The sequence below is a fragment of the Pezoporus occidentalis genome, unplaced genomic scaffold (genome assembly GCF_034315485.1).
Source record: "Pezoporus occidentalis ecotype Australia unplaced genomic scaffold, CSIRO_AGI_Poc_V1 ctg150, whole genome shotgun sequence".
Taxonomy (NCBI): Eukaryota; Metazoa; Chordata; class Aves; order Psittaciformes; family Psittacidae; genus Pezoporus; species Pezoporus occidentalis.
The window spans coordinates 1,002,509-1,015,309 of NW_026913317.1; the positions used below are offsets into that span (position 1 = coordinate 1,002,509).

Consider the following 12,801-nt stretch of genomic DNA (forward strand, 5'->3'; position numbering starts at 1 on the left):
TGCAGTTGGTGGTTGAAGCACTGTTTCAGAATTTGCACTAGGCCTGTGGATATTTACTTCTCTGCGTTCTCCTTACATGGCCTAAATAAGTGTATCGTTTTCTGAGAAAAAACGTAATTCTCCTCACATGTGGAAGACATTAAATTATATGTTTCTGCTTCTTGTTTTGCATTCTTACGCCATCATTTATTATTTCAGAAAGTAAATATACATGAATTATATCTAAACAATAAAGCTGTGGGGTTTTCTTTGAACTTTGCTGTAGAGAGCAGAAATAAGGTCATGATTATGTCCTGAGAATGTGAGGATTGCCAAAATACACAGTAGATACTTTTCAGAGAAAAACAGTGCATATCAAGTAACTGTTGAGTCATAAAACCCTCAAGTTAGTGTAAGCAGATGTTGGTTATAGCTCACATTGGTGGGAAGTATATAATCACCACCCATATAGCCACCCACTGTCCATTTCTGGTCCTAAAACTTCCCCAAAAGCGTGTTTCTAATTTTATGGAAACCTTTTGAAAATTGGCATAGTTTTCAAAAGTATGTAGGGGGGGGGAAAAAAAAAAAAAAAGGAAAAAGTCTGCCAGAGGTTTAGCCTCCCAACTGTGAAAACCGACACTGCCTTTTCAAACTCCTCTCCTAGATCCACTGACCAACACCCAGAAGAGAAAATTTACATTCTTTTAGAATACAGCAGGAAAATGAAGGTCTGTATGCTGCCGTATTCTGCGTTTGGTAACATTTATATCTGTTGTTCAACTGTCAGCTCTGTCACATCAGGCCAGGCTCTGATGTGAAAGTATTTGTTTTAAAGAAAAAGGAAACGAAAGTACTCTCAATGTTTTGCAGGGACGTTTTTGCTTGTTGCTTGTACGAATTGCAGCGGTTTGAGAGAGTGGAAGGATTTAATTATCTAGAAGCCATAGAAGCGTGCTTCAGACGATATTAGAAATGTAATTACTGTTTGTTTCTGTCCTACAGACCCGGCTAAAAATAATTTTTGGCATGGTTATATGCCTTTTGCTTTCCTTATTACTGATGTGTATTATACTGCTTCCATCAAGAGGTAAGGCATTTGTAATGTTATGTAGTGCAAAACACAGTATTTTTAGCTATTATGGTTTCTAAAGTTCACAAAAGTTTGTTAAGTCTTCTGTAGGGTTGTCCTGTCTTTTCAGACTTGTTATGGCTTTATCACTTTACAAAAATGTACTGACAGCTGAATATCCTGAAGGTAGGATTGAAATGCCAGCAGATGCTGAAACAAGGAACTCCTTGTAGTGAAAAGCATCTGAATTAACTTTCTTGTGCATGATATATAATATTCTTGGACAGGACTGCAAAAATAATTCTGAGATCTCATATTTTATTATTTTTTGTGTTAGAGGTGAAGAGACTCTCCCAAACTGTTAGTAATTTCCTGTAGCTTGGTGAACTTGTATTTGGTTTTAAATTGTTGTGTAATAATTACAGAAGTTCTCTATCCAGTTACAAGTTGAACATTTTGTTGCAGGTAGGGTATGATTGTGAATATACGTAATATTGCATTTAAAAAATAAAGTCAGTGTTGTATAAAATAGGGATGCGTAGTTTGCTCTGTTTATTATTGTTATATACTGTTTTATATATATTTGCTCTAGTATTATTATGCCAGCTGTAGGAAAATTAGTCCTCTACAAAAGTCTGAAGTGCATGTGGTTTGGAATTTAGGGGTTGAGTGGCACTCTTTATGGTAATATTTTCTATGAGAGATGTATTAAGGGCAATATAATTATTTATGTGACCCTTTCACTGTAGCAGATTAATTGAATGCCTAAAATAATTAAAATAATAACAAAAAGCCTTCATTCCACTAACAGTATCTATTTAAGGGGTTTTATTTTTTTAATTATTATTCTTTGTTCACATGTTGTCAGTGTGACCAAGATTAAGAAGTCAGTTTTGCATTTAGAACTAAGTGGTGCAAAATCAGTTATCTACTTGTCTTATGCAAGTTAGATACTGTAGGTAATATGCAGGGTTTGTGAAAGGTGAAATCTCTTTACTACTTTGTATTTCTGTGGAATATAGTCATCATGGGTTGTTTTGTTGAGAGAAGAGATGGAGGTTTCTGAAGCAGTTATGGTTGATCCTGTTATGCAGCATGTGAATATGAAGATAGATCATATCAAGGATAGATCATGGAAGGTACTGTAGGAGGAAGTGAATGTGTTTTTCCCTTCTGAGGTTATCACATACCAGCTCACTAGTCTTATTCTGAGCCTCTTTGGTACCTGGGCCATTACAAAGAACTCATTTCGTCTGTACAGTTTCTTGGAATGGTGACTTTGTGTCATATCAGACATCACGTTTAGATTCAGTAAGATGATAAAGGATTTATCTTTCCTTACTGAATGCTTTTGAAAAAGTATTTTAGACAATTGTGGATTAAACAACAGATGATCTTAAGGTCCTTTTCAACCTTTTCTATGATTCTATGTTGAACACAATTATATCGAACGCATCTGATTATGTCCTTATTCACAGGTGGAACTGCAAGTGATGCAGTTACCTGTTAGAATGCCTTTTGAATTCTTTGTAGTGTACTGATCAGTTGTTAATGGAAAAATATGAATTCATTTTGCAGTTATAAATTTTGCAAGTCCAAGACAGGAAATGGCTACAGAAATGGAATTTTGTTTGCACATTCCACCTTTGCTGCTGTTTAACTGAAAGGACGTGGCAATCTAGCAAGACAATTAATTGCATATGACGAATGTATAGACACAGACCAACTAAACTTCTGCATAAGAAATCAGCAAAGAAACATGTCATATGTAATTCTGAAAGAACTGGAAGAAACATCTAGTTCTGGTTTTGTCTGCTGAGTTTCTAGTAACTTCATATTGCTCAAACATCTCAAGATGTGATAGCTGGTTTTGGTTTACACATGGAAGGGTATAAAACCGTGAAAACTTCTCAAAAGTTGTAGTGGAAAACAATTATCTGTTTGGAGATGACAGTCAGGGGGAAATACTTAGTTACAGTTATACACAGTTTCTGTGGGGCTCAGAAAAGCAAGATGGGCAATCTCAATATAGAGAGTGGCATCTATGCCTAAGAAATTAATGATGGGGTTTTGACATTTCTTTGAGCTAGGGATGTGCTGAGTGGTTTACCTAACTATGATAACCCAGCTCTAAACTGTTCAGAAAGGTTCTTTTCACTTACACGCTGCCATATCTAGGCCAGTTCTGCAGCATAAACAAGAAAAAAAAAAATTGCCTGCAGCTGAAAAGCAATAGCAAAACCATAGGCAGTTACAATTAACTGAATGTATTTCTCAGGCACCAAATTAATCTTTTCTTGTGCTATTTTTAATGAATATTCAGAATCAGAGCTGTCATGGTTTAAGCCTAGCTGACAACTGCGTACCACATAGCCACTTGCTCACTCCCCACACCGAAACCCAAGTGGGATGGGGAGGAGAATCAAGAAAAAAAAAGGCAAAATCCTTTGGTTGAGGTAAGAACAGTTTAATAATTGAAATAAAGTGAAATACAATAATAATAATAGGAAATAAAGAGGGAGAGAACAAACAAAAAAATCATAAAAAACAAGCAAGTGGTGCAAGATACAATTGCTCACCACCTTCTGACCAGTGCCCAGCCTGGCCCCGAGCGGCTATCAGTCCCTTCCTGCCCACTGCCCCCAGTTCATACACTGAGCATGTTGTTCTGTGGTATGGAATGCCTCTTTGGCTAGTTCAGGTCAGGTGCCCTGGCTATGCTCCCTCCTGGCTTTTTGTACCCCTCACTGGCAGAGAGCATGAGGCTGGAAAGTCCTTAACTTGGGTAAGCGCTACTTAATAACAACTAAAACATCAGTGTGTTATCAACATTATTCTTAACTAAAGCCAAAAGAGCACTATACCAGCTACTAGGAAGAAAATTAACTCTATCCCAACCAAAACCAGGATAGTACATGTCAATGTTTCTGTCTCCATTGTACACCTAGACCTGAGACCAAGCCCCTTCCTCTGATGTTGCAGATCAGATCAGAGGCCATACTTCTTAGTCAGGAAGTGGAGCAGCCAGTTTCTTAGGAACAGGTGGTGTTCTTTGCTACACACCAGCCAAATCCATTTTCAGTAAATTCTTCCCTGTGTTCTGTTGCAAAGTCAAGCAGGATTGCTTCCATCATTGTGGAGTGGAAGAAAAATGCTTCCAGTCAGGAATTTGGTTCCTGGCATTAAAGTCAGCTAGAGACAATGCTCTTTGTTCCTGTTTTCTAATTTAAATGGGTGTCAGATATTTAACTTAAAACAGAAATAAAGAGAAATTCTCATCTTCTTGGACATCTATCAAAATTGGCAAGTGACAATTAGAGATTATAAAGTCTCCACTGTTGCTGAAGTTTCTTGTAACTGAAAATCTGTAGATTACTGTGACAGTGTGCTTCCACAAAGATCTGCTCGTTCAGTTTTAGCTACAAGTTCAGGCTCAGATCTAAGTAAGCCTAGCTGCAGTGATCTGTATGCTGGTGGCAGGGAGCTAGCATAAGGTTGTTAGAACAAAGTAATAAAAAACAATATTAAGATGGATTAAACTAATTCATACCTCTTCTGTTTGGTACTTCAGACTGCATTAAAAAAAAAAGTAGGAATTCATGCTAAAATCTTTCTTGATAAACCCTATATTCTCCATTAGTTTATATTCCCTTAAGAGGGTTCAGTCTGCTATGCTTGTACAGCAGCAGTCTGTGACAATACTCCTAGGACTATGAGGTTGGGTGGGCCTTTTCTTTCCAAATCTGACTAGTGGTTTGAAGAAACTCTTTGTCGCTTAGATTCTTAAATTGGCATGAAGTGCCAAAACTGCCAAAACAGACTCTATTAATTTTCTGTGCATTAATTTTCACATGCTGGTGGCAGAATAAATACTCTGATTTAGGACTATTTTAAAGAGGTTACTAAAACAATCTTTCTAAGTCTATGCTTAGAAATGCAGTATGATGGCTATGATCCAAGATTAAATTTTTATACTAGCTTTTCTTTATATTTTCTGAAAACATTATTTTCAATAACTGAAAGGGATTATAGTGATTCTTTCTTAGTCTATCATTAGAGAGGAGAGCTTTTTCCCTTTCCTAGACCCTTAGCAGTAGAGAGTTAGAGTCTGTAGTAAACTAAACCATTCTCATTCTAGCATGCTTTAGCTTTCTGTACACACTTTCTGTTCCTAACAAGAGCTGTATCATACTGAGGAACATGACTTGTTCAGACTTCATCTTTTCTTCTCATTCCAAAGGGTGTTTTTGAAGTAGCTTTCACTGGGAAACCAGTGTTACACCTCACAAAAAAAATGACTGAATGTGATGTGGGTATAGAAATGCAGACTGAGCTGATGTGGAGCTGAGTGTGATCAGAAGTTCTGGAGCAGGATCAGGAGTGTTGGAATTAATTTCTGATGCTGAACTGAGCTGTGGTCTCCTCAAGTGGAAGGCTGTTTTCCTGTGCATGTTGAAGGAACTTGTGCTTTAGATATTCAGTATCAAACAGCAGATATGAGAATGGACAGTCTAATCCAGAAGCAGAATATAATACTGTGATAACCAGTTTGCATTTGCAAGGCATCTTGCCATGTAGCAGTGGATGCTAAATAAAATACATGTAAAAATACATATATATTAATTGCTTACAAATACATATAAAATACCTATATACAATTACATATATAAAAATAAAAAATACAGAAAACTGAATACTTATTATTATGTATACTTTCTTTAATTTGGCAGCAGTAGACACTATTTATATGGATGCACATTAGACCACATTGTAGAATAAGTCAACAGGGCTTTGAAATCTAATGCAAGGGTTGTATTGGTCTAGTGGTCTTTGAAAGAGAATAATCCTGATAATACAAACAGAATTTCATAGTGATGGATTGCTGTGCATAAAGTTAATCTGAGCTTAATATAACTGAAAGTTCATCCTTTTGTGTTTTATTAAGCTCTCTCACAACAGTGAACTGAACAGTAAAGGAGAAGGTGTCTGTCTAAAGCCAGTAACATTTAGTAGATGCTTACAGGCTTTTATCACCATGATTCACATGTATGTCGAATACACTCAAATGCACAAGTGAATAATTATGATCATGGAATATATAAAGCAAGTTAACTGATTTGGTGCCGAAAGAAATAAGAACTACATGCTGTAAATGGATGCAAATGGACCACAAAGGATTAAAACTGAGACAGTGGGGTGGTGAAGGGAAAAGAGCAAAGCTGAAATTTGGTAAATTTTCATTTCTTTGGTTTGCTCAGCTATTTGCTTCCTTGTCCCTTGGCATCTTTTTTCATCTTTATTTCATAGAGAAACAAAACACAACAAAAGACTTTACCAGGCTCACTAACAGCCATCCAAATCAGTGTCTGTATAGTGCTACAGACATGTAAAGTAATCTTCATGTTAGGGTTTATTCTGTGAGCAGTGATTTTGAATACTATTATTGAGCCAGTCTTTAGTTTTAGAAGAAAGAATCAGCAACAACTATAGAAAACTATTAAAAATGGTGCCTTTAATTAAAGCATTTAAAACATTTAAAGATAGCTTCTGTTGCCTAGAAACAAGCATTCAAAATTACAAGTAATCAAGTAAGAAATAGTTGTGTTCACATTTTTTGCAGTCCACTGGTAGAAATTCAGATAGGAGTGGACACATTTTGAAAATCATTAGCAGTCATAATAAATTATCACAGAATATTAAGTATGTATGTGAGATGACTAACAGAGTAAAAGTTTAAATTAGAGCTGTGAAAATTAGACCAGAGAAGAGACATTTGTGATATTGCTTGTCTTTTTAGTAAAAAAATCATCTTAATCTGAGGGAAGGAACCAGGAAATTTTACCAAATTAAGGTATCAAAAAGGACTGCAAATATAAGCCTCCTATACACACAGCCATAGAAATAGATCTTAACGGTGGATTTCTTTTGCAAATAGGCATATTTACATGGGGAATTTAAACTGGAAGCTAGTAATAAGTAATAATCAGTATAAATAAAAGTGAATTCTTGTTTGGAATTATTTTCTATGCATTTTTTTAAGAGCTTGACATCTATGCTTATCATTAACATATCAAAGATCTCTAATATACAGTCACAGCATTAGCTAGAAGAATTAACTTCTTATTGAACTGCTTGAGATATTTTCTGGACATACTGCTAGCTCAGAGTCTATACCAATAGGTTTTTGCCTGTGGATTGGCATTCAGTTTTATTTCTCATGACAGCTTTCTTCTGCATTAGTGCAGATAAGGCTAGTGTCAACAGTCAACCTGACATGTGTATTCTACAGTAAGTAATAGTCACTTACCAGAAGAAAACATGTATTATCATTATAAAGTACTATGGAAGAGAATATGAAGAAACATTTCCCAGGAAGTCACTGTGATCTTAACAGAGGGGGCAGCTGTAATGAGGAAGTGATGGAGCATATGAAACCTGAGGGCAACGAGTCATCTTGATTATCTGGCTGTCACCTCATTGCTCTGAAGGAACAGGGGAAGTGGCAGAGATCTACTCAGCTGCAGTGTGACATCACTATCTCTGAAGACTATGGCAAAAGTCCCCTTGATTTTAAAGGAGGAAAGAATAGAATCCAGAATGCCTAGACTTAAAAGCTGCAATTATTGTGCTACTGAACGTTAAAAAATGGCCTTTATCAGAAATGTTCCTATGTCTTTCGAGGATTAAATATTTTGAGCGCTCTTTCTCTTGTGAGCTGCATAGGTGTTTTTTTTTTTTTTACATTTTTGCAAAGGAATTTTTTCACTTTCATGCACTTAGCAAACCAGCATTTTTAACATTACCCAATTCCCATATAAGTGTTTGACCTTAAACTTGTTTTTTAAATTCTGCCCTAGCTTATGGTGTTTAGCACTGGGAGGAAATATAGTCAAACAAAGGCCACAAAACCAGACACAATTTTATTCCTTATTTTTATGCAGCTATCCAATATGCTTACAAACAAAAGCCACAAAACCAGACACAATTTTATTCCTTATTTTTATGCAGCTGTCCAATATGCTTACAAATCTAATATCAGAGTACCTTTCTTCTCTCCAGAATCATTGCCAATTTTCTTTTGCAGCATGAAATTAAAAGTTGAAGTTCAGGTTCATTCATTCCTTTTCAGCTTTATCAGCATACCTTCATTTATTATTTTTTCATGTAGCTACGAAGAAAAATATGTGACTGGTGATCATTTTGGAAGCCTTATCTCCATCTTCTAACTCTGGTTGATGAGGTATTTATGAAATTTGACAGTAGGGGTTTATAAGTACATCCTGCTGTTTGAGTCTGCTGAATATGTGCAAATTCCTATTAAAATAGTTGTCTCTACATACCACACAAGTTCATGAAACCGTGCTTTAAAAAAAAACTTTGATTTGTCTTCTGTGTGGAAAAGGCTCTTCTGGGACTCACAGGGTCTACAAGTAAATATATCTGAGTGAAAAAAATGACTGGGTGAACTAAATTAGTTTGTGATTTTGTGTGGACCTTACCAGAACAGTAACAGAAAACTTTCTGCTGTGCCTACTTTCTGTGTACTTGCAGGATTATGCTATCCTCACTATTCTCTGGTGCTAAATAGAAAAAAAAAACCACTTCACACCGTTGTATTAACAGAAACTTTCTATTGTCTTAGTTGTCAACACAGATGATGGACCCAGAGCCCTTACACTGGAGGATTACCTGAGTGGAAACTTCCAATATAAAACATTTTTTCCATATTGGGTGTCAGGTAAATAAAACCTTTCCTCAAAAGTACATAAGCCTTTTTAATATGTATTTCCAAACTGGTTTACACAGACGCAGAAATGTATTTTTCCTTCCAGCTTTACTGTGAATGAATGCTAACTATAAAATTAAACAATCTGCTAGTCAAAACTTATGGTTGAAATTTACTATTCTGTCAGTCATTCTAGAAATTCCAGGTATTTGATGTTTCAACAGACATGTTTGAGTCAAGTATAATTTTGCAGAGGCTTTCAGTGTTTTATTTCTTTACTGTCATATTCATTGCAGTAAGTGAAATATATCAATGTGTCAGAAATCTTCTTCTTTGTGTTTGTCGCAGCCCTTTTTAACTTATCATTTGTAATAATTGAGGTAGCCTATCTTACAGGCCCCATTCTCCTTTGTTTTCATGAGTACTTAGCTCTGCAATGAGCCCAGCTGATTTTGTCTCATCTAACAAAATGCTGATACTGCCGAAATTCCAGAGTTCCAAAGCGTTGCATAGAAAATAAAGTTGAGTTTCTGAGTGAGTGTCTTAAGGTAGAAGATAAAGACATGAAGTTAATTGCTGCTGAGATACATGTCTGTGCATGGAAAGCACCCAAAGGCTTGAGCTAGATTGGGTTACATTCTACTACACACACTACCACTCCATCTATGCGCTGCTTCAAGCAATTGTTCCTGACTCAAGACAAGAAACATAGTGCCCATTCAGATGCAGTCTTACCAAGTTAGTTTTTACCCACAATTTTTTAACTTAGCTGAAGCTTTCCAGGGCATTGCTTGCAGCAGTTCAAATTTTACAATTAATAATTTGAAGCATATTGACATCACTTGTATGATATAAAAATTAGGTCACCATTTGTTAGAATTCTGTCTGAATGTTTGAAGTATGTAGGCAGCATATCACCTAAACCTAATATTTTCCTTCCCTCTTTATATCCTTCACACTTAGACTTATCTTTCCTCTTAACAGTCACAAAGCTCACACAAAAGTCATGCCATAGATTCCATAGATAGTCATGCCTACAGCATTCCATATGTCTATTTTTCTTCTGAAGCAAGGAGTTAAAATTGACTATCTCTTCCTAAGAGTGCCTGAGATCACCAAAAATGCTGTTAACACAAATCACAGAAGTGAGCTCAAAAGATCCAAGGGTGATCCAATTTCCTAAAAATGAACACCTTATACAATGTTTCAGGCTGCCTGTTAAAGTCTCTCTTTCTTTAGCTACACCATGTAATTCCTTCTCTCTGTTTCTAGCAGCAAAAATAATAATGTGAAATTAAAATTCTGATCTTCATTTTCTATCAAACCATGGCTCAGGTCTTGAGCACAGGTTGGGTTCAATTCCATTTGCTTTGAAGGTCACTCATCCTCACTGTGTAAGGGGAGTATCATAGTGTCAGTTACATGATACTGCTGTTATCCGTGGAATCTGTAGAAATGCAAATGTTCTGGTTTTCTTGAAAACAGCTACATTATGGTACTGACCTTCTAATGGGTCTGTCAGTGGTATTCTTGATCAATTACTAAAATGTGGCATGTAATCATAAAGTTAACTAGCTGATTCTTTGTTCAGTGTGTCATATTGACAACATACTCAGGAACCCTGAAAGCAGTTTGTTGACAACTCTGTACTTTGGCATCAATAGGAAAAAAAAAATTATGTAGATGCCAAAAGAGTTTGCTCAAAGCCTATTCATTGACAGGAGTGTGAATACTTTGATAAATGGATCTTTTCTGTAGTATCTTCTGTGCAAGGTAACAGCCCTTTTATCTTGTTTATAAAGACAATGAATATCTTCATCAATCTGCAGAAGATGACATTATACTCTACAATGTTGAAATGAACTACCCAACTACCATCATGACTAACAGCACAATGGTACGTACCATTCCAATTAATAAAAAGGCAGCAAAATGCAGTTGCATTTCAAGTACCAATTTAAAAGTGAGCGGATTAAAACTCATCAAATCCTTTTTTTTTTTACTAGAATCTAATCTACTTCTGAATCTTTCAGAAACAAGTGAATGCTTCAAATTATGTGTTGTCATCTGACAAATATTTCATAGCTCTGGAAAGCAATTATTCAAAGGTAATTAATATACCACTTCATGAAATGTTTGGTTTCATTTAGTATTTTGTTTGTTGTGGCTGCTACAGATAAACCTTTCTTAGTACTTTCTCAAGAAATGATCAGGCTATGAAAAGACAGCTGATTACTTTTAGAGTATCTTGTCCAAGTCAATAATATTATTTTCCTGCTTAATTTTCACAGCTGTGGAGATACTCCTATACAGCATCATACCACATTTATGATCTCATATATGGGTAAGGCCACATATCTCTTACAGGGAACTATGGTGAATACCTTGTAGTGATGTGCTTGCATTTCCACTGAAAAACTCCACAGTAATGTGACTACCACCTTGCTTTGCTTTTACCTGAATCTATCAGGTTGCTTGCTTGACAAAAATGGCCTTTAAGAAAATCATACAGTCCTTTCATCTACTCATCTAGGTATCTAGATTGATTTATATTTCATGCCCTAAAACTTTCACTGCTTAAGATTCTCATACATTTTTCTTCTTTGCATAATTTTCTCCCACCCTATCTTGGATGATTGAGTCTACTTCAGCTTCACACCTGATGTCTCCATGTCATTCTGTTGTCTAATTCATCCTTTTTATGGTTGATCCAATCTTTAGCTTTCCTAGAACTCTCACATTTCCTTTAGTGCTGCAGTGATCTTGTAACAGTCAGTCCTGGGTTCCCCAAAACTTTACAGCTTCTCCCATGGTATTTGGTCTCTTTCCCAAGATCTTCCTCAAGCCACTACTCTTTCCACCCAAGTTTGAAGGAGGCCACCTGTCTCCCCAGTGACCTTTTATACCTTAAGTAGTAACGTGACCAAATGCTTCTCAGTTCTGAGCAAAAGGGGCTGCACTGAGCCGCTCCACTCATGCGAAACTGTTGGTTCAAGGTGACAGGAAAAGATTGCTGCAAGCTAATGTGAGTAGAGAGGTGCTGCATGTGGGTCCTGATCTTTAACAAATGTTGCAACTGCTGCTGTTATGGTTGCCTTAGCATGCAATATCCTGAAAGCACATTTCTCAGTAACTTGCTGAGGCTGCAGATGGAGCAAATTACTGTAGATGGTTATGCAGTATTTAGAAAGAGATGAGGCTGGCTTATTCTGCAGTTGAATGTTTTCAAAAGGTTGAGTTGGAAGGCTTTACCAGCACTGGTGCACACCGTCACATTACTGCATGTCTCACTGCCTGCCTTGATTTTGCATGGCTCAAAAAACAATCAGCTGTTAGAAAACATAGCCCTCCATGAATTTTATATGAATGTACAGTATAATGATCCATTTGCACTGTGTACAAAAAGCCATCTCAAATTCTTTCTTTTTTTAGTGGTTTTGTAACAGAAAATCAGCTTCCACATAAGATTCAGTATATATCCTGGTCACCCGTTGGACACAAATTGGTCAGTAAAGATAACAAAGCACAAAAAATATTTTGCTTTGTGTGGCTAAAAAACATTTGTTTGCCTTTGGTTATTATTTTATTAGGCTATATTTTTGACAGGACTGTGTAATAACTTTGGTTGTAAGCAAGACTGACAAATAAAACAGTTTTAGCTTGTTAAAATTTAGCTTGTCCGTGTCTTGATAGAAGGACTGTGTTCTCAGCTACATTGTGTGTTTCAGTATGCTGGCCAATCTCCTATCAAGAATTGACCAACATAATTGTATATCAGCTTAAATGTAGTTTCAGGGACCTGAAAACCAAGGTGTTTTCCTTTGACACTGTGTAATACATGTGTTTACTATGAAGATTTAAAGGAGCACTGTTTAAAATCTTTTCTAAAATTTTCATCCTAGAAAATGGCTGTCAGGTTCTTATTACAAAGAATGTTATTTTCTTTTCTTTTTAACAGCTACTTGATATCTCAGTAATGATAAAAGACCTATTGCATAGTAATGAGTTCATAAGCTGTTTTTAT

The 12,801-nt window shown here is 36.1% G+C and overlaps 1 protein-coding gene across 6 annotated transcripts in view; it reads left to right on the forward strand.

Annotated features, from left to right (window-relative positions):
• The first annotated feature begins 564 nt into the window (after positions 1-564).
• The window catches only part of FAP (fibroblast activation protein alpha), a 37,947-nt gene continuing 25,710 nt past the window's right edge, over positions 565-12,801 (forward strand). For 2 of the 6 annotated variants that reach the window (XR_009963293.1, XR_009963292.1), the window contains exons 1-7: positions 565-710; positions 985-1,069; positions 8,694-8,789; positions 10,580-10,674; positions 10,811-10,885; positions 11,069-11,121; positions 12,210-12,282. Coding sequence is in view for 4 of the 6 variants with exons in the window: in XM_062611047.1 (XP_062467031.1) it covers positions 705-710; positions 985-1,069; positions 8,694-8,789; positions 10,580-10,674; positions 10,811-10,885; positions 11,069-11,121; positions 12,210-12,282 (483 nt within the window). In the remaining 2 variants the exon portion in view is untranslated. The remainder of the gene's footprint in view (positions 711-984; positions 1,070-8,693; positions 8,790-10,579; positions 10,675-10,810; positions 10,886-11,068; positions 11,122-12,209; positions 12,283-12,801) is intronic. The other 4 variants (XM_062611047.1, XM_062611046.1, XM_062611045.1 and 1 more) reach the window with 4 other exon arrangements.